The 22,490-nt window shown below is 36.9% G+C and overlaps 1 protein-coding gene across 4 annotated transcripts; it reads left to right on the forward strand.

Moving 5' to 3' along the window:
• The first annotated feature begins 2,398 nt into the window (after window positions 1-2,398).
• CycE (cyclin E) lies at window positions 2,399-21,744 on the forward strand. Of its 4 annotated transcripts, none has more exons than XM_019060204.2 (10): window positions 2,399-2,684; window positions 5,552-5,610; window positions 6,620-6,680; window positions 7,282-7,335; window positions 8,192-8,547; window positions 9,206-9,398; window positions 10,050-10,292; window positions 10,886-11,141; window positions 12,240-12,427; window positions 14,234-21,744. In XM_019060204.2, the coding sequence occupies exons 2-10, from the start codon at window positions 5,597-5,599 to the stop codon at window positions 14,351-14,353; spliced, it is 1,485 nt and encodes a 494-aa protein (XP_018915749.2). In that variant the 5' UTR covers window positions 2,399-2,684; window positions 5,552-5,596; the 3' UTR covers window positions 14,354-21,744. The 4 variants fall into 4 exon arrangements, with proteins under 4 accessions (XP_018915749.2, XP_018915745.2, XP_018915747.2 ...); XM_019060200.2 differs by having other exon boundaries at window positions 2,400-2,684; window positions 9,203-9,398; XM_019060202.2 differs by lacking the exon at window positions 2,399-2,684 and adding an exon at window positions 2,827-3,528 and having other exon boundaries at window positions 9,203-9,398.
• The last annotated feature ends 746 nt before the right edge of the window (window positions 21,745-22,490 follow it).

Below are 22,490 nucleotides of genomic sequence, written 5' to 3' on the forward strand. Positions count from 1 at the left end.
CAACAGGGTGTTCGCACCGAACACCTTAGAAATCGATTCTTTACCGTAGCTTCTAATGGGGAAATATCGATCATCGATCACTCACGCCTCGCCACCGACCTCCATCTATCAGCCCTCGTTCTTCCTAGCGTCGTTTCTTGCCTAAGATTTTGAGTGCCTCGGACCTCGTGAGGAGGGGTTAAAATCCGATTTTTGGCCCACCAAAAGTGTTTCATCCTTTTTTCTACTCCTCCCGCTCTGCCTCTGGATTCACCGAATTTTAATTGGATATGACCTCTAACTATTCCGTACTCGTAAAGTGTTTCGAACGCAATAGGTCTTTCCCAACTGAAACGCCCAAACGCGCGACCTGCAGAGGTTCGAACTTCTGATGGGCAGCAGAGAAAAGAAGACTGTTTTGGATATTTTTCCTTAAAATATTAAGATTTTTCAGTTTAAATTGCGATTATGATTCTTCGAAAATATCGAAGAAGATTATTTACAACCTTCCCGAAAAAAAATCTTAAATTACTTAAAGAAATTTGACAACGCCAGTAAGCACTTACGACGTTCACTTTTAGCACGGTAATATTCTCCTATCGGATGTCTGCCGAGATGGGGAGATTGTTTGGGCGCGAAACTCCAGCTCCAGGAATCGAACGTAGCTTGGCCCGAGGGATTTCAATTAGCCTAGACGGAATGGAAGGGGAAGGCAGCTTCAGGGGTGAAGGGTCGACCCACGCTGGAGTCGGCCCTAGCGGCATGCGGCAATGATCGGGCGCGCATATCCAGGGACCTCACTTCCACCGGAAGTAGGACGCAAGTGCATCTGTCCGTGACCCTCTCACACGATGACGTGTCCAGCACGCTCAGCTGACTTCACCACCAACCATCCACCTTCATCCTCCAGCCACTTCGTCCGAGTCAAAGAATACGATCACCGAGTCATGAAGTGCAGGGGGAAGGGGTGACAGGGTTCGGAAGTGCTTCGCGCCATTTCTTAAGGGGCAGCTTCATGGGCGGCATTAGGAACTTTCTGTGGAGGGAGCCATCCCAGAGAGACACCTCAGCGAGAAAGATCTGGGGGACTCCATTAGCACCGGAGGGGGAACCGGACGGACTTCCTTAGCTCCAACGAGGGTCCAGGGGGCCCCCTCGGTAAAATCTCGAAAAATTGAGCCGACTCAGGGAAGATCTTAACTTTTTTCTCACCACAGATGTGATTCAAATTCAATCTCAAAGATTAGAAGTCTTCAAATGTTGTAAAATCCATCAAATTACCTGGATGAGTCCAACTTTCGGGGGGGGGGGGAGAAGCAGGCCCCCTCCGGCTCCCCCTAGTTCCATGGGCAGCCCTTAAGGAGGGGAGGTTTGAAAGCTGTCAATCAATTCACGAGGCCGGGGTTGCATGAAACGTTAGAAAGAAATGAAAAATCGGAAATTTCAGTGAAATATTTCATGAAATTTCACGAGGCTCTGAAATATTTCATATTTTTTAAGGGCTGGAGTATGCAACCCGCGCTCAATCTCAAAAATAGAAGAAAGTCTCAATTTTAAAATTTCGCGAAACATGAAAAGAGCCCCGTATTTTTCTGTATCTTTCATAAATTTCTGAAATTTCATGAAATATTTTACAAGAAATTACAAGATTTTAATTTAATAAAATTTTGCCACCCTGCACGAGGCTTTGAATTTAAACTATAAAAAATGTCTGTATCAAGTTCTTTGGAAAAGAACTTTGGAAAGGTGTTTTATTTAAAAAGAATTTACGCACTTGTCGTGAAACATCATACAGTGCGCGGTTATTCTGTCAGAGATGGCAGTTTGTTTGTACTATCTACAGGGATGGGGGGGGGGGGGGGGGCTTTTACAAGGTGGATCATTCTCTCAGAAAATTTTGATCCTCAAGGAAAAAATAAAACCTGGAAAAATTTACCTCGGAATGATATATAAAAAAGAAATTTAAAGTCACTCTCCTATCACCATTTCCAATCAATAATTTGGTCTCCTTAATCTCATTTATAATTAGGAAAATTTTTCGCCATTGTGGTCTGGATCAATATTGAAGAGAGAAACACTCAAATAAGCGGAAATGTCGGAAGCCGCAGGAAAAAGACTCGATTGTGGAACTTAAAAAATATATTGCAGGAAATACGAGGTTCCGTTCCCCCCTCGCCCGGTGAGCGGACGAGAAAAGCGAGAGCGCAAATTTGAATCGGTGAGATTGCGCGCTGTAGGGAAAGTCGGTGGTTGGCCATTGGTTTCCCGCTAGCGCATGCTTGCCAGCGCATTTCCAGACGTCAAAAATCAGCTGTAAGCCAGCTGTTCGTATTTACTACGGCTTATTTGACCAATCACAGCCCGTCTTCCCTTCCTCTCCTCTGCCGCGCCTCCATCGGCTCTCCCCACCACCATTTCATTCATTCCTTGTGTTTTCTTGCCCGGGTTGTGTACAAATGATAGCACCTCTGTTTCCATTGTTTTAAATCATTTTAGGCGTTTTAATCGTTTGAATAATTATAAATCGTGCAGTGAAACAGATCCTCTGATAATTTGGTTTACTCTGGAATAATTTGTGTCGATTTCAAGAACATATTTGAGGATAATTCGGATTGTAAACAGTGGATTCCCGCCAACGCATATTATTCTCGGAAGCAGTTCGTGGGAATGGGAGAATTCACGGATTAAAGTCATCAAATCGATTTGTAAGTTTGATAATATGTCTTTCATTCAATTCATCACACATTTTTCTTTTCATAATGTGTTAATTCCATCAATACATGCCTCTGTTGTGCCGTCCAAATTGCTTCGTGCATGACCTGTGTTTCGGCTTCCTAACCTCTCCATTTTCTATAAATTTCAGCTTCATTTCGTGTGTTTCCACTGAACTTTGAGTGTTTCTTTGTGTGTCAAAGCATCTTACATTTATGTATTTTATTTCGAGTGATTTCATAGTTTGAAATATCTTCGCGACCCCTGTGTTTCGCGGAATCCCGTTTGGCGCCAATGGGGTGGTAGCTCATCTTTAGAATTCCATTTTAACACTAGATTATTCCCACCAAACTCGTTTAATAGTTTTATTGTGTAGAGGAAGCATTTGAATTTTGATTTCAACCCCTACCGCGTTCATTTTCAGATCGCTTAATAAAAGTTTTTTTGTTCCTTTCGGTCGTACACGTCAACGATCAGCACCATCTTAGGCTGGCTACTTGGGGGTCCCAAGCTGAATCTCTGGCGCCTTTCCCGGAGAAGGATCTCCAAAGTCGAGCTTTCTTTGTTTCGTGGACTCATATTTTTGTTACCATTCCGAAATTTGTCCAGTTACCTCTTAAAGTTCGCGATCGAAGTCAGTGAACTGCCGGTTTGAAAGTCGTTCGCCGGTTCATGTGTTGTAGTTCGAGGACATTCTTGTTGGAGTTCGTTACCCTTTATTCTCAAGGTAAGCATTTCTCCGGCGGCGAAGAAGTTCATTATTATTTGCCGTGCGGTTCGCAGTCGGCCTTGAATTTCGGTTTTTCGGTGTGATCTGATTCCTAATGTGCCTTCAACGTGAGTTTCATCCATCCCTTGGATTATACCTTTTCCATTCTTCTCACGATTTTTGCATAACCTTACTTATCTCTACCCATCAAGCTTATACCCATTTTGGGGCCCCTCGCTATTAATTTCAGTGAACGTGTCTAAGCAATGCCTTTGTTTAATACCTCATGCATCTGAAGATTTTCATTCATTCATGCTTGTCCTAAAATCTGCTGTCCTATGTCAAAGGCATTCTCTTTAAGGTAATGAGTGATGATGAAGCTAAGCACACTTTATTGAGCGCTTGGACCCATTTGATCCACCAGTGCTTATTTCTAAGGTCATACATTCTTAGGACTACCAATTAATGGTATTCTTGAATAAAGTAGCTCTGGTTCTATCCTGATTGTTGATAAGGGCAGATTCTATCAAGTTGTCAAGTTTTGTATTGCTACCCAATTATCGGTCGGTGGTATCATGGTCTGGTCTTGGCAAGTATTCGGATTATTATGAAATTGCTGCCTTATTCTATTTGCTTGTACCCTTCTGTTGTTGTCTCTCCATGCTGCCAAAGTATGAGTGTTCTCTAGTCTGTTATATTTCTATTCAATGAGTATAGCTGATAGTAACTTTTTTGTTTCTCTCGTAATATTCAACTTGCCAGTGTTCATCTAAGTTAAGAAATCAGGCAAACCTACACCAGATGCACCTAGATACTGAAGGTATTCTGCTGATTTTACTACCTACTACCATTGTTTTAGCTATTTTTGCTGGAATTAGTATACATTAGGTGATTCTCAGCGGAGGTGCAGTAATCGGAAGTGCAACAGGTTGTAAAGGTTATATGTTTTTGACGGGAGATTGTTTTGAAAGGCTGAACGCTTTCCTACGTTCAGATTGATCCAAATTGAAGGAGTTAGGGTCTGTACCGTTCCTTTTCTCAATTTCAGATTGTGTACACAGTGCAAATCTTTGTAAATAAGTAAATTTCAACCTTGTCAGATTTTCCTCAAATCGCAGGGCTGTTCTTGTTTGAATTCATTGACATTCTTATAGTTGTCTTCATAACCAAGCTTAGTCAATTGCCTTCAAAGTTCCTTAGGTCCTATTGTATGGATTAGAAGCCATGAGTTACTTGTGACTTGAGTAATTGCCCAAATGTTTTTGTTAGCTTGTAAAGTAAGATAAACCTAACCTGCTTGATGGTGTGTCTCATTTGATAAAATCTCCTGACGTCGTACAATCCACCTCAAATGAATTATGGCTAATGATGACAATTTTCAGCAGGTGGTAGCATGCCTAAACTTGCGCAGGGTTTTAATTACGGGTAGTTTTATTTGGTGTGAAATGTAAACAAACAGCCTGCTAGAGAAAGCTTGTTTCGTGGAAACGCTATATCCATAATCTTGTTAAGACAAGTCTCTCAGATTGCTCTATGCTACCCAGCATAGTTGCTCATGCCACAACATGACAAGTAGGATATTGAATCAGAGACATCTTGAGTCATGCTGTTCATCATAGATTAATTGATACATTTGTAAGAACCAAGCGTAATCAAGGCAAGAGTGCTGAGGCCTCTGGCTCTCTGGACTCTTATCAAGATAGACCAGCTGATGAAGCTCTGCTGCATTTCACTCAAATGAGCAAATATAAACCAGCCGATGAAGCTCTGCGGCATTTTACTCTAAAAAGCAAATATAAACCAAGGAATTTTTGCTGTCTTCAGCCAGTGATTCTCACTAGCACTCTCACTAGAAGTATTCAACAATGAAAGAAATAATACGAACAAAGTAGCTCAGTCGTTAATTAAAAGATGCTGTTCTAGACTGAACAGTTTTTGACGTAAAGTAATGAAGTAGCAAAGACACCTTGGCTAATGTGTACCTGGCTGCGGATCACAACTGAAGAGAACTTAGTCCTCAGAACTTGGCTCTGTTTGTTGAACTGACCGTTCTGGACAGAGTTAATTGGCAGCACAAATCGACTTGTATTTTGTTTTAATTTCAATACTTTCTTACTCCTGACTGAATACACCTCTCTTCTTTTGTTTCAGAGCCTGCTCAAACTTACCCCTATAATTAAAAGCTTATAGTTGACCATGCACCGACAAAGGTAATTAATACTCCATTTTTTAATAGTTTATTTTACCGTAGTGCACAGTTGATACATCCATGTGCCATAGATCTAAATCTAAGCTTTTCTGTTTAAAACCTCATTGAATGTTTTATGGTTTATAATAAGGAGGTTATCAGAACAATATTGGCAGCCAGTAGGGCTTAATCTGAGAAGAGATTAGACCTATCTTCACCTATTTTGTCTTAATTGTCAAAAATGTCCACTCTTTCTCTCATAGTTAAGTTGAATTAGTACTTTTTGGCTTCAGTTCAGGGGAGCTAGGATGTTACTGCTTCAGCACCCCAGAAATTCTGACAATTGGCTCAGGGGGTCCCAGCAGGACTTCTCAAGGGGCCCCCTAAACTTGAAAAACCCACGTAACGAGAGACTTCATGCTAATAAGGGGGCCCCCCCACCAGAAAAAAGGGGCCCAGAAAACTTATCAGCACCCGAAGGATTTCTGAGCCAGACCGACACTGCTCCAGCTCACATAGTAATTGATGCAAATCAGAAGTACTTTTCCCTAGCATTTGCCCAAATAATTGAAGTGTTTGATGGTTTGGGATGTTGGTTGCACCTCAGTGGCAGTCTTTTGGGTTATGGAGAAAATGGAGAATTAAACACTTCTTATGGGGTAACTGTAGATTCCTTGGCTTTTTTGTTCTTGAAAACAGACAGAAAATTCCTTACCTTTTTTCCCTTAAATTCTGTGAGAGAGGTCTTTCATTTGAATAAAAATGACGTGTTTGTTTCATTTTTAGAGACTTTCTAGAGATTTCTTGGAGATTATCAGTTTATTCCCTCTAAATGGATATGTGATGAATCATTTTAATCCACAAGCGAGGCATTTTGATAAAGTCAACCTTTTACATTTCTGTAAATCAAGCTGCTTTGACAGTAATCATCTTGTTATTAATCAAGTTTTGGCTATTCTTTTCTGCTAGCCTCATTCACATACCTTCCCATTTTAAGTGTGTTTTTCATCAATTCTTTGTAATTGTTACAGTTGTCAACTAACCAAAGCTGCATCTTTGAAGCGCAAACGACGGTCATCAGAAAATTTCAATGTAAGTTCTCATATTTTGCCAGCATCATTGATTTAATCCAATATTGATCTGGTTTTTCAATCGAAGCTGTACTCAAAAATAATCATGACACACTAGAACATGCTATCAGTGTGCTGCGATGAGAGCATATAAATGTTTTCCTTAAAATCTTCGCCTGAGTGCCCACACCTCCTTTGAGGTATCCCCTTAAATTGATTCTTTCAGAAACCAAAGTAGCAAAGTTGCCAAGGTAATTAAGTAGTATTGAAAGAAATCAGAGTCGTTGATAGTGTGTCCCTCGTGTCCCTTCTTGTTGTCTCAACAATCATGGTCATTGATAAATGTTTAAGGTTGTGTGATCAAACTCCAAATCTGCGTCCTACAATTCACATGAGGTTCGAATTCAATTTTTTGTCTGTACACTAACGTGACAATATTATTCATGCTTAATCTTAAAAAAATGTCAGTTGATAGACTGTCTAGACTGGAAGTCAGATTCCTAGAGAAAGTTACTCTCTTGAAGAAGGAAGTGATTTGAAGATATTTTTGTTTAAAGTAGGTAATATAGTTTTTTTTTTGCTCGCCAAATTTTTGCTAACTTCTTCTTTTTTCATATTTTCAGAATATTGAGAATCAACCTGTACCTAGTCACCACGACAAAAAATTTAAAGATGAAGTAAGTTAACTTTTCTGGATTATCTGATCTCCCACAGGTCTTGGGGCAATAGATCATTGTCACTCTGTAAAAAACCATTTTATAGATACAACTAGTGCCTTTCAAGTTCCTTCCTCCCTTTTTTCTTAAGGGATAGAAAATCATATCTTACCTAAACTTCATATTTTAAAATCTCAAAAGTATTTCCTCATGTGCATAGCGCTTCAGGGAGTTGAACTGCGAAGCAGTCAGGGAGCATAGTCCCCTAGTTACCATCAAAATCATTTTCATTCAGCCTCTTCCATTTGCAGCATCTGTTCATCTGTCAATTGGAAAAGTCTTACCAATCATCAATTTTCAAATCATTACCAGTCTATTTAGAACTTTTTTCAAGGTCATTTGAATGTTTTCCTTGTTTGTTTTGAACTGCTCAAAACAGAGTATTATTTTTAATCAGAAGAGAGTCCAAGTGTTTCAATTCTGGCCGCAAAGTATGTGAGTGTAACCATCCTTCACCTATTCACCAAATTCTCAGTAGTTAGTCAGGTGTATTTGTTATTGGTGGGAAAAAGTACTCTCTCTGTAGGTATACCAGGTTGCATGCACATTGCAGGCTTTTTTATTTTTTATATTCCCGAAAATTCTAGGTTAGCCATCACGCGCCACTATCCTCTCAGGAAATGAGTGAATTTTAGAGATTAAATGAAGACTGTTCCAGATGTGATGTTCTTTCAATTGGGCTGTGTACCTTGCAATGTTCAGGTCAATTTTTGATTTTTGATCTCATCGTTTGGTCTTTGGAACCTACTGTTGAACTTGAGAACTCTTGTAAGATTCTTTTTGATGTCTGTTTGCTGATTGGATTTTGATTTTTCAGGACACAGACTGTGACTCTGATCACTCGGAAACCGGCAGCAGGCTGCCACTCTCTGAGATTTCGGTCTTAGCAGCCACATCAAAAGATCAAAGGTGCTTGTCTGCTGGCTCCACGGACAGTGAGCTTCCTAATGTGGATCGATTAAGCGTTTCTGACACCAGCCCAGAAAGTCCAGCTATCAGTCCAAGCGGACTCTTACCTAAAGACACCAGCTTACTGTCGGACTTCGGCCTGAGCCCTGGTGAGAGTGAGTCTCCTTCTCCGGTCAAGCCTTGCAGCAGTGGTTCCAAGTTAGTTTCAGCTTATGGACAACTGACCCCTTCAGACTCGCAGGTTGAGCAAACTGAATGGAACAGGTAAGCTTTTCTTGTTTATGTTGGATATTTTGTCTTTAAGGAATTGAAAGTGTTATTTTCAGGTCAGCCAACCTTTGAATAGGCTGGAGACCCATCTATATTATTGTTATTAAATCTTTGAAGAAGTTATGGTTGCTCATCCATGCACTGAGTTGAGCTAATTTGCCAATTACTAGCCAAAATTATCCAAGTTTTGTGCCTGCACGGGGAAGTTGATGAAATTAAAGAAATTTAAATTTTACTTTTCCCAATTTCATAGGTGTCAATGCACTGTGAAAAATGGGTGATGAAGTTCTTCATTGTGAATGAGAGGTTACAAAAATAATGATGTTTTCATCTATTGGATCTTTATGAAAAACGAGCGTTTTTTTTTAAGTTCTTCAGGCAGCGTGAGTCATGGTTATTTTAATTTTTGTTGGTGGGAAATCACTGAGGCTTAAAAAAGCAAATTATCAAGCCATTCTCTTGGGCAATATAAGTTTATCATGCTTAAATAAGTTCAGGCTACGCAATGAGTTATTTGTATTTCTCTTTAAGGATCTGATCATTGTATGTCTCTATTGGTCCTTAGCAACTTAAGATGAATGTTATTATTATTACTGCTTCTAAGTAGTAAATCCACATCATTTTCCTTCAATTTTGTGATTATTTTCAGCAGTCGCACAACATCATGTTTACCACTGAGGGACAGTCCATTTCCAGTCTTGGAATGGGCAGATCACAAGGAGCTATGGCGTCTAATGTGTTCAAAAGATGAATCCACTCTATCGCAAAGAGATCCCAACATGTTCGATCATCACCCTAGCCTTCTACCTCGTATGAGGGCAGTCCTTTTGGATTGGATTAATGAGGTATGTTCAGCAATTATCTTTTACAGCGCTCACGCTTCCCTCGTTGGCTTTTGATGAGTCTATCAGTGTCAAAATTCCTTAAAATTTACCCACTTTTGACCCATAAATTCATGGAAAAGTAGAACATTAACCAAGAAAAACAGTGAGCTCCTCTTTTGTCTAGACTCGAGAATCAAGAGTCTCTAAAGAAGAGGGATCTGGAAGAAGGGTCCAAACTAGTTGAGGAATGCTCCTTTTCCCACCACCTTAATGAGGAGGAGCATAGCTAAGACAGTAGGCTCCATGCTAGGCTGAATAAAGACGCGATTCTGCTGGTCGACGCATACGCCCGCCGAAATTTGCCTACGCACGCCCAGTGGAATCGCGCCTTAAGGCAGACGGAAGGAACGAACTTTCCCATGTTACATAAGCTGTACCTTCAGAGCCACCCTCAAATTGTCTTATTAATTTGAGAAATTTCCAAAAATATGGTTCAAAGAAACCAACAGATCTTGAGGTTCGGCATTATGCCTAAACTTGTTTCACGCTCATATTCTTTTTCCAATAAACTTCTCAGTTTTTAAAACAGAAACCACCTGTCATTTTTAGGCACCACGGTTGTAGAATCGTAAGAAGAGTTGTGCTAATACTATGTTTCTATGCTCATTTCAGGTGTGTGAAGTATACAAATTACATAGAGAGACGTTCTATTTAACAGTAGATTATTTAGATAGATATCTGTCTGCAAGAGAAGGAGTCCCAAAACAACAGCTACAATTAATAGGCATAACGTGTCTTCTCATTGCATCAAAGATGGAAGAAATTTATCCCCCTAAAGTTTCCGAGTATGCCTATGTTACCGATGGTGCCTGTACAGAGTCTGAAATCCATGCCATGGAGTTGTCTATTCTCAAAGTAAGTACTCTTTGTATTTATTTATAACAATAATTAAAACCTCACAAAAATGTGTAATCAAGGTGTAAAAATCCAGATGTTATGAAGGCCAGGGACATTTTGAGGTCTTTAAAACCCCAGTTTCAACTAGACAAAAATAAAAAAATTGAAAAGAAGTAAAAACTAACACCTGAGAATCACAATCCAGAGTGAAAATTGTAACAAAATTTTTTTAGTAACATCAAGGCGATCTCTGAAGTGCAGCTGTAGCTGGCCTCTGGTGGATACGCTTAGTAACTCTCCGGTGACTCAACTCTGAAAAATTACGAGAGAGTCACACATTTATCCGAATTGAGTCAACTGTGGAGGCATTTTTTATTAGTTTTTAACTTTTAATCAAAGCAGTTTTTTTTAGCAGTTCTCTGTATCTCTAGTTATTCTGAAAATCTTTATTAAGAAATATTGCCTCTCAATATTACCACATTTTCCTCCATTCATAAGGTAATGGCATAATGTTTAGTTGTCCCTCCATCAAATTTAAATGTTTAATAAAACTTGATTCCGAATTTGATCCCAGCATCATTCTAACATCTTGTTTCTGTCTCTTTTTTCAGGTGTTGCATTGGTGCCTTTCTCCATTCACAATTCACAACTGGTTGTCTGTGTATTTACAGTTATGTTATCAGGGCAATGAGCGGCACAACCTTGGCTTTGTCTATTCGCAGTTCTCGCCTGCCCTCTTTTCCCAGCTGTGCCAGCTAGTTGATCTAGCAACTCTAGATATAAACTCCCTTAAATTTTCTTATAGTGTCATTGCAATTTCAGCTGTTTATCTTGTTTGCAGTGAACAGCTGGCTCTTCACGTATCAGGTAAGTCCATTACTTAGACTTCCCTTGAAAATCTTCAAGCCATCTTGTTTTGTTAAATCTGTTCATTAACTTTTGTCTCGGAGGATTGAGCAACTCAAAAAATTATTTAAGGCTCCTCTTTCTCAATACGGTCAAATTATCGGACAGTTTTGGTCAATTTTTGTAGATTTCATTTGGTGCACATTGCTCTTCCCTCTGCTGCGCTGAGTAAAAACCCAGGAACCCCACTCCAGATTTTGAAAATCCTTCGACACTACGCTCTGTGGAAAGAAACCCAGAGTATGAGCATTTTTTATACTCAGCATGTATACTCCATATCCTGTAGTATTTCTTGTGACAATAATATTTTATGTAGGTATACCTGCCTTGTCCAAGGATAGCGGATCTCTACCTTTTTAGCTTGCTGACCCTCTGAGTCCTAGTTGGATATCTCTTGGCACCTCTTCAATGCCTTTTCCTTTTCTTACCTGTGAGACATGTGATATAGTCTTGAAAGAATGTACATTGTAATACATTGAGACACAAATCTCTTAGTTCATAGAGTTTGTGCTAACGTTTAATAAGGCACTGAAAATGTGGTGCATATTTTTCTTCACGTTGCCTTGTTCTCCTGCCCACGAATAGTAGATTATTTTTTTAAATCCTTTTATTAAATTTATTTTACTTTTGCCCCCTCGATGCCCACTGCAGTTGAGAGGCTTTGTCAAAGGGTATTATGTCCGAAAAAGGTTTGCTAAGTCTGGAATGGAGAACTGTGGTTCTTGCTTAAGAAAGCAGCCCCCCCCCCCCCCCCCCAGATTCAGCTAAACTGGAGACTCCTTGAAATAATGATTGAATTTTGAAAGGTAGCACTGTCACTCAGTTGTGTAGCATGAGTTCTGCGAGTTTTTGTGATTGCACAACTTTTGCTGTCAATTTTCTAACCAGAAAATGTTATCTTTTGGAAAAGATACTATCAAATTTTTGAACCATATCGTCGCTCAATTTATTTTGCAGCAATTTTTAGAAGTATGAAAATGACACCTTTTCTTCATTGGCTAATCATCTTCCATCAATATGTCTGTGTAATGTTAACCGCTTAATTCCTGCCAATTTCAGGTTTTAACTATTCTTTTATATCGGATTGTGTGGACTGGATGAGGGATTTCTGGAATGTCTTATTGGAAGAGAATCCTGGAGGTCGGATGGATGCTACCTCTACAGCACTTCCGCCAGGCCCCAATAAAGTCAGTGCTTTTGATCTTACGCACACCTTACAAACTCACTCCGTCACCCTAGAAATGCTGGTATGTAATTCATTTTGGTGCTGTCAGTTTCATTTATTTTCATTATTGTTGTTCAGTGAGTAGGACAACATCAGGGTCTTAAAAGTACTTTTGTAGTAAACTTCGGAGTTTGAACTTCAAACTGATTTTAATTCAGAAGTCCCAAGACAGGGTAACAAGTCCTTGAAAAGTTAGGGCCGTGAAAGACGGTGAGGTGTGCTGTGATACCTTGAAATTTTTTCTTCCAGCTGAAACATTGCATTTTTTTATTTCAAGAGACATAGTGCCTAAAATTTTGTGTGAAAATAATTTTCATGAGGGATCATGCCAAGAAAAAGACAATGAAAAGTCAGGGAATACATGTTGAAAATCTGGCAAATGTCTGAGAATTTCGAAATCCAGGAACTCTTGTCATCCTGATAAAACACTTAATGTTGCCTGAGATATTCCTCGCATTTTGTGTGCGATACAGTCCGTGCAGTGGTCTTCTTTCTAAGTAAGTACCACAGTGCCAGGGATGTTACTCCTTGGAAATCTTTGAACAAAACTTGCTGTGTTAAATGTTAAAAATACAACATTAGCAGTGTTCCAAACATATTCTTGAGTTTTTGGAGCTATGTGGCCCACCAAACTCTATTTTTAGGGGCTGAATTGACTTTTTTCCTACATAGCTCCGTGCATTTCCTGAAGAGTTAGAACCAAGATGTTTTAGTTACCGAACTAGTAGCTGTAACTTCGGGAAGACGAAAGCATTAAGAATAATAGAAAAAGCTTTTCCTTGTAATACTGAAAGTTCTAGGTTCTTTCTATACAATTTTTTTTTTTTCTTTCTTTTTAATCATGTGACTTTTTTGCTAGTTCAATTGGATACTGTGTGTCGACATTTTGAAAAATCTTGTAACAGAATAATTAGGATATCTTGGGGACAATTTAAGGGGCAGAGCCTTCATTTTATAGGTACGTTGGCGCCTGTGGGTTTTAAACACTGAACATGAGATTTTTTTTCTGAGCTCTGCAACAGATCATTTTACTTGTTTTATTCTAGTAGTTGTGAGAGTAGCCGAAAGTAACACTAGTAACTAATTAAGTAAGCCGAAAACAACGCCTTTTGTTGGAAAAAGGAATAGTTGTTACAATGATAAGAATTCGTTATGAACTTAGCTGAGAGTTGAGGTTAGCATTGCTATTACAGAAATGAATGAGAATCTTAATTTTGCATCAAGGATGGTAATATTTAATGTTGTGCAATGTATTAACCCCGCTGCAAAGAAAATACTGTAAATAGACTTCTCTTAAATTTTCCATTTTGAAGATAATTGATTATTATGAAGACTATAGCAGGTAGTCGTTCAAGTTTTCACTAATTCTAAAATGAGCATCCCCAGCCATTGCATCACTTGGTCCAAAAAGTCATTCATTTTAGAGTTTGACCAAAACTTCACTGAGAATTTTTCCAGAAAAAAAAAAAAAAAGCTTTCCACATTATGTATGATAACTTTTTGGTATATGTTCTCACTTCAATGAATGCACATCGATTGTAACAGTGAATTTAAAATTGTTTCATGTTGCCACTTATTAAGCAAAAGTCTCTTATAGGATAACTGGACTTTGTCAGTGCAAAAGGAATTTAGCGCACGAATAATTCTGTGAAATGTTTAGTGTGCACAGAGAAATTAACTGCAGATGAGAGAGGAGAAGGGAGGGGGGGGTGTGTGTGTAGTTAGCTCTTTTTCGATAACCAAAATTTGATTAATCTCTCATCTAAAAAGGCGCCAGTACTTCAAGTCTTTCATTTTTTTTCAACCTTTATTTTTTCACTGTTTTTAGGAATCTGGTCAAGCAAGACAAGAAGCAAGACTCAGAGAGAAACTCAGCAAAGCCAGCCCGTTGGTGGTAACAGCAAATTTGAATTTGTTAACCCCTCCTTCTAGTTCCAAGAAAGCTTGAACATTATCCTGCTTATGGCTGGGCCTCTGCGTTCCTGTTCTCGGTTTCCTCTACCAGGTATTAGTGGTACTTTTTTCCCTCTTCATCTTGAATTCTTCTCTTGATTGGCAACCCTTATGTGCGGATTGATTCTGCGAATGATACCTTGTGTACAAAGTTACGTTGTTTCGAATTTTATTCTGCGGTACCAGGGGAACTTGTTTCAGATATTTCATTCTGTTAATTTCAGATAACTAGTTTTTAAGGAGGTGTGCAACCCTTATTCTTTGTCCTCTGTACCTTTTAAATACGTTTTCATTATACATTTACGGCATCGCGTGGGGAAAGGGCCCTTTTTTGTGTTAAATAACTATGGAACAGTGCCTTTTTCACACCAATCACCTGAATTTCAGAAAAAAGCAAATTTCAGTCTATGCTATTACTACGGAGCGTGCCATCCTCATAAAGAGGTTTTTTAATAAGTAACTGTCTTTTTATTTTAAACCTTTGACAATAGTTTTATTCTTAAGATGTGGCTGTTCAAAATAATCTTGTTAAGATGATAGTTAAATAATATGAGTAACAGCATTGTTTGCTGGTATAAAAATGGCCTTATTGTAAAGAGACAAAACATTAGGGACCTGATAAACATGAGGGAAATAGTTTCCTCAGCATGATGCATGAATGCCACAACTATTGTAAACTTGCTCCACTTTGCCCTTTGTATCCTAGGAAATTAAGCTTACAAACTCGTTAAATTAAAGAACATGCTGCACACCTCCAAATTCGCAATTTTATTTCTTCTAGGTATTAGTCAATTGTTGTAAATACTGTAAAGCGTTATTTCAAAATATTACCGTTGATATTTCCCAGAAAGTGTTAAATTTCATCGTTCAAGTTGATTTGAAAAAAAAATTTAGTATGAAATTTTTTATCTATTCGTTCTTTTACTGTTAAGACTTACTCCTGAGAGTATTCTCAGACTTGTCGTTTTTTAGTCTCTCAGCGTTTCTTCAAGGTAGAGATTGTTAGGAATATTTTTCTTCTGAATTCTTTCTAACCTGTATTTGGGTTTGCCTGAATTGATGGTTCATTGTGGAACTGTAATGTACTGTTCTTGATTTTAGGAAGTTTCTACCTGTACAGAATAAAGTAATTTACTTGATGGAGAACCTGCAGCGGAAGACATTCTTGTCCTCGTTTCATGTCACTCCATCAGATTTTAGATTTTTTCCCTTTTCTTCACACTGACTGTTTTCCTCTTTCTAGTGTCTTTTGCTTTATTTGAAAACGGGACAAGAGATCCCCCCCCCCCCCCCCCAACTTAAAATAATATTTTGACATGACTCCAGTCAATGAGTCTGTTCAATGATTTTTAATTGTTGCATTTTTGGAGAGTAGAAAATGTATTTCTTACGCAGGAATTTTCCTGGATTTTTTTTTTATTAACACTAATCCACAAAAAACAAGTTCTAAGTCATGTATTTTGAGCTTCCATCTAACTGTGCATCGCCAAGATGACTTCTGTCAATATCCATCTTGCTGCAGCCACAATCCCAATTACACATTGTCTCTGTGAAGATCCATGGTGTGAGTAGTTTTTATGAATGCATGGCTAAGCAGACTTTTATTTGCAGCAGAGGCAACACTTGATTGAGATTGTGGCCGAGAGGTATGTTTTCTGACACATCTTGGCCTCTCGGCGATTCTTAATATCAAAATGAAGATAATTTGATGAATTTTTGTAATTTTGGTCAGGAAATCTTACTCTTACAGGAAATCTGTACGAACAACAAAGCTTTTACTGTACAGTTAAATTTGTTAATTTACTCAAACTTTGAAGATGTATCTTAATTAATGCCTCATTTATACTATCACGTCTCATTCAACAGAAATAACTTAGCAATTTGTTCTCTGCAACTGAATTCCTCCAAGATCAAGTACATGGAGCAATCTACCAACTTATTTACATCATTTGTGTTCTGTCCCACTTTTATGTGAGATTCCTCTACATATCAATCAGATTTATTCCAAGCATTAAATAGTTACATTCCTTTCTGTCCATAAAAAAAATTTCTCTACCTTTTTTTTTATTTATTGGAAATGGTGATATTGATAAGTCTATAAACTTAAAATTATAATTTTTTCGTAATATTATATCTAAAGACTGCATCAAAATGTAAATATTTGCTCATTTTAAGCACAAAGTGTCTGTTATGCAACTAGAATTTTATTTTTTACACTGGTCTGCAGGTGGCCAATGAATTGAAAAATGTATGTCTGAACTCCCTGTATCTGAAGTCATGTTAGGTAATAATAGGTTTTGCAAGTTCTAGCATTCTCTCTGTCCTTTTTTAAACTCTTCAGTTGAATTTCCAGTTGAAATAGTTTGAGGCTTCAGTTAAGTTTTTGACTCACTGCTCACTCTCATTACAACTAAACAAAATTTCCTCCGTGTTCCAAGCGAATACAACTTGGATCTCCAATGTTAGTAACTATGAGCACAGCATCCACAATTTTTGACCCACCTCCTAAGGTGCAAACTTCTACTGGTATCAAGCCCTAGATTACGATCCTTCAATGTAATCCTTCGTAGTCTGTAAATGTGTCCATCACGTCAAAAAGTTAACTGAATCCTCTTGCAGAAATTCGACTGTTTTTCACATAGTTAACTTTACTATACAGGTAAATATCTGTATAAACGGGATCATTTTCAAAATGGCTTTGAAAATTAACTAATTGTTGCGATAAACCTCACTATTTTGCTCTTGTGTCTTTACCTACCATTTTCTCTCCTCTCTGGTTTATATCCTACCAGAAGGAAGATTGATAGCTAGACTAAAGAGATTTTATTTTGAAAATTTTCAACTGAAGTGGGGGATGAAGTTGTAAAATGAATTTTGCTCAATTATGAAAGTATCCAAGATCGTTGTTTTTCAAGACAGATATCAAGTTAGGTATGGGTATTTTTGATGTTTTTTCCTAGTATGACTGATTGAATATTTTAATGCTATTTGGATCTTCCATCTTTAAATTGTGAATTTCTTCTTTATGGAGCTAAATTTACATGATTTTGTCTATGAACTGATTTGAGACTGATAAAACATATCCCTCTGCTTTGTTGCTAGATGGTTTCCAATTCACACTGTATCAAATTCTCTAATATATATTAAAATTTAAGATAATATTTCCACCAACCTTTTTTGATCTCACTCTCAGTTCGGTTTGCTATTTGGTTCAGATGATCTCAGCCTTACATTGTCTTTCTCTTCAATGAAAAGCGTTCAGTGCCCTGAAGGCCCATACTTTTTTTTTTTTTTTTTTTTTTTTTTTTTTTTTTTTTTTTTTTTAGTCTATTTGTTAAATGGTAATAAATTTAAATAAATGAGAACTTCAAGAAACCTAGCAAGTTTGTTTCTGTGAAACCAAGCAGTCTTGAAGTATAAATTAGTCTGAAAATTTAGAGGCACACATTTTTGTCTTCCTTCATGAATACATAGTTGTATCACTTTAGTAAATTCCCCCTTTCAGGATAATATTTCAATTTAAAAATTTTGAAATGAATCCCCTCTAAGAAATGTTAGTCGCAAATATTTTAGTAGATAATTATTTTACTAGAGACCAGGGTGATCACTTTTGAGGTGCCACCATGGTTTGGGTTTTACTTTCTTTTCTTTTTTTCATTTTGAATCTTGTTCTAAAAAATTCAAAAGTCTGATGAATATTTATGTCAGTGTGTTTCAAAGGCCTTATATTAGATACTTATTAATCATTAGTACTCCCTATTCGTATGTTTCTACATCTGCCATCCCCATAAATAGTAGGAAATGAGATGAGTTCAAATTATCATTCATTTTTGTCCCTAGAAACGTACCAGTTGTCTTCCAAATTAGTTACATTCTGCCCTATTAACAGTGCCCTTTTCTACCCTGTCCGGGCGACTCGATTACTTTTGCAAATGATAGATCATAGAGCAGTACAACGCAAACTGTTATGATGGATATAAGAAGTGTATGTCATGCACCATGTTGTGACCCAAAAAAATGTCGCTCTCCCTACTTTTTAATTTTCTCTGACTACCGAATTTTTATGACCTCAAAATGTAAAACTCCTCTCTTTTGTCATCCTACATTGTCAGGGTATTTAGTCTCAACAATTTTTTTGTTTGTATTTATTTGATTTTTGCCATCTGATTTCATCAGTTTATTTTCTTACTTTAATAACCATTCTTAATTCAGTTGCTTAGTCAGTAACTTTCGCATCAAATTAAGTTTTTTGAGAGAAATGTGTGTTGTTCCATTCAGTTAATTTTGAATGTACAAAATAGTTTATCCTGTTCTGTGGACAATTGATTTTTTAATCCTTTTCGTTTACTTTCAATCAACGTTTCTCAACCGTTCATGTGAGGTACCGTTGTCAGCCCTCTGTAACAGTGTAATTTTAAGCGAATTGAGGCTGTTAGTTTCAAGGGTTATTTTCACACTCTGCCTTTGATTAGTCAAAATTGGTTCTTGCTGTTGCACAATTGTTAGATATTGAAACGCTTATCGATCAGTCATGTAAAATTCAAGCAAGAACTAATTTATAATGGACTTGCAGGTATATAAAAGCATCCATGGTTCGAATGGTTAATTTTTAATAGTCTTCAGCAAGAGCCTTTTATATTCTCTCTAGCCTTTTCTCTCCCTAAATGAATATTGCACCTAAAATAGACACCAGTGAATATCCATTTTTATAGATTTCCTTGATAACTCTTTCATTTAGCTATGAGAATTCATACTAAAAAAATAAAGCAATACCAATGTTCAGTTTATCTTGTGTAAAAAAAGAGAGAAAAAAAGAAAACTAAAATGAAAATGTTTGGAGTTTTCGTTTTCTCCAGTAGCACCAGATGGTATTTATTTCTCAAACACTTTGTGAAAAGCATTCTGCAAAGAGTAAGGGTGAGAATAAATAGCCAAAACAACTGCCTGTTTTTGTAACAATAGGTTATGGATTTATTTTATTATTATTGAGAAAAACATTAATAATATGCTAACACATTTTGGTATCAACCATAGTACCATGAATGAAGCAGAAAAGTAGACACAGAGTTGCTTGCAATGAACCAGTTCTGTAACACAAATTACAGGATCATCCATAGAATTGAACATATGTTATTAAGTGCTTAGGGCTAATTAATTCACTAGCAGTGAAAATGAAGGAACTACTCAGAAACCGCCATGTGTTTTGTTAAAACACAGAAACTATCTGTCAATGAAAAGTCAGGAATTACAAGAGAGTGTACATGCATCATGAGGTGGCAAGTAGTATTTTCCAGAATCAATAAATACTGAGAGATGAATCTAATAATAAAAAGTGATTAGTAGAGAAAAATGGCGCTTCTCTAGAAGACCACATTTCTGAGAAACATCATGATGAAGTGGTATGAATTTATCTACAGATTGCATATGCAACATCAGATTACGTTAGCATATTATCTGTAGTAAATATTAAAGTAAATCCTTAACCTTTTGTAATGAAAATAGGCAGTATTTAGCCTCTCACTTTCACTGAATTATCTTTGTAACTTGGAGTCTAAAAGAATCACATAAATCTACTTCGTTCAGGTGTGTCTGCTCAACTTGTGCTTTTATGTTTACCTCAGATATATATTTTGATGGTTTCAACGATAATCAGCCTAATCGCTTCTTACACTGCCTAATTTTCTCCTATGTTCAATTTTGTTAGCAGGGAACTAAACTGCTTTACGCCTTTGAAATTTCTGTGACTGTATTCTAGATTATAGAAATTATACTCACAAAATTTCAAGTTTTGTTTGATTAATTTTCTGTTAAAAAATAAAACATCAAAGAAAATTAAGTAACAGCTCATGGAGTTGGGCCAATCCTGGATAAATCCATTAATGTATATTCCTGCTGTTAGGTTCAAATTTAGAAAAATCGTCATAGACTGACCTCCTCTATCCGCATTTTACTCTCCGTTGAAACTCTGATATATTTTTATCGTATTTTTGTTTCATTTATTCGTGTATCTTACTTTTGTATCTTATTTATTTTATTTTTTTTTTTTCAATCTAGTCTTAGATGGTTAGGATTCTAGTATCTCGCGTAGTGTACCTAATTTTAAATGCTTTTTATAAATTTTATGGAGCGGTTGTAAATATTTGATGGACCCATTAAAATGTAAAATGGGGAAATAAAAAGAAAAATCATTAAATTAGCCCAACTGCGTGCATGTCTTTTTCAATGTAGCTGTGAATTCATTCCGTAAATGTTAAACTAAAAACATCCTACCACAAAGAGTGTCTTCAGTCTTATGTTGAATCAAAAAAGGGTCCTCCCCATGTTTTGTTGCCTTCATTTGGCAGTGAAATGTAATTTTTATGAAAATACACTTCTATAATCCAATGTCAGATGCTGTTACTGAAGTCAGCCCTATAGGAAATGAGAGAAGTTCGACTGAACACTCAGTAAATTGTGAGCTCCCAAATCAAGCAATTTTCAATTAAACGTTTAGTTGTACATATCAGTTCCAACAAGTTTTCTGCTAACATTCCAGCATGCAAAATGCTGATGAATCCAAGAGTTTAAAGTTGTCAATTTTGCAATTGACAACATTTGCTCGTGAAACTGCCTTCATTTTTTCACTTGCTTCATTCGTGATTGGCGTGCCTAATATTCTCGTTTTCTCTCAAAATATGTCAATCTGTTTTATACATCTTAGCCTGTCTGAAATTTCAGTCTATTTTTGTGCCTGGAAATGTATGCATGCACCGAAGTTTGTAAAGCCTCAGAACTGAGCATAGATGCAGAAGTTTTGAAAGTCTCAAGTTTAACTTTTAAGTAGTGTGTATGAAATGGGGATTAGGTATCACATTTGTGTTTGACACTTTATTGTTGGGGTGATCGCACCATTTGGAACTAGTTGGGATTTATTATTTATTTTTGGAAATTGTTCACAGAACTGTTCAATGTGTGCTTACTCGGAACCATATTGAATTGTTTTGATCAGAGAGCACCTCAAGCCATTATTAAGAGCTACATAGTCTATTTATCTGTTCGTTAAATGCAAGTTAAATATTAGCTTACTGATTTAATATTTATCTTTTCCCTGTTGTTTTAATTTTAAGTCGGAATAATGCTTTATCTCAGTTGAATCACTCTTTGAGTGAAAAGAGAGGAAGTTCGATAGTAAGGATGAGCATAAATGAAACTTGAATGTAGAATGTTTCTTTGATATCTTGTATGAAATGAAAAGTATAAAAAGTGGAATGTAAGCGCACAAAGAAAATTATGAAATGAGGTAAATATTGACCGACTCAAACCATACATTTATTAAAATGTTGTCTTTCCTTGATTTTAATAAATTCATTGTAATTAAAATAAATGCATCTGTATTTTTCCAATGAATCCAGTTTTTTGTAATTTTTCCACCCATAAAATTGAGCAAAATAAAAAATCCTGCAAAGAAAGATCATGTAGACAAAGTTTAGCAGGAGAGAACCATTCTGTCTTAAATTGACTCTGAGAAAAAGAGGCATAACGTTTTTATCCCTTTGAGCCCTCTGTGTTAAAGAAACTTTTAGCCATTATTCTCATGCCTTACTTATTTCTATCTTGATCCTTACATTTCGAAAAAGTGAGTTGAATGTTTGGGCTTAAAACTTAATTTTTCTTAAGTAAAGACTGTTTTTCCTCCTGCCAATCTTAATGTTGTATCTTCAGCTAATATTATTGCAGCTGAGTGATCGTTTTTATTTTATCAAGTTGGATCATTTTACGGGTTCCCTTGTTTTCTATGTATCTATTTTATTTTCAAATTTATGCTGGGATCAACTAAGCAAGAAGCCTAGACTAAAAACTTACAAGACAGTTAAAAGCACGGTAATTTTACTTACTTCTTGAAGCAGTTTCGGCAGCTAGCTCCTTATATTCTACCTGATCCCTAATTCCATAAAATCCATTCTTTCATTCAATCAATTGATATTTTTAATTTAAGTTGAGACACCATTTCTGAGGAATCTCAAAACTCACAGGGCAGTAGGCTCATGTATTAATGGTAGGTGTGAAATACTTCTTTGCACAGAGAAGAAAAATTACGGAAGTTTTCAAGAATTGAGGGGCTTTAAGGATAAGGCGCATAAGTTTGCAATTTT

Source organism: Bemisia tabaci, chromosome 1 (genome assembly GCF_918797505.1).
Source record: "Bemisia tabaci chromosome 1, PGI_BMITA_v3".
NCBI classification, from domain to species: domain Eukaryota; kingdom Metazoa; phylum Arthropoda; class Insecta; order Hemiptera; family Aleyrodidae; genus Bemisia; species Bemisia tabaci.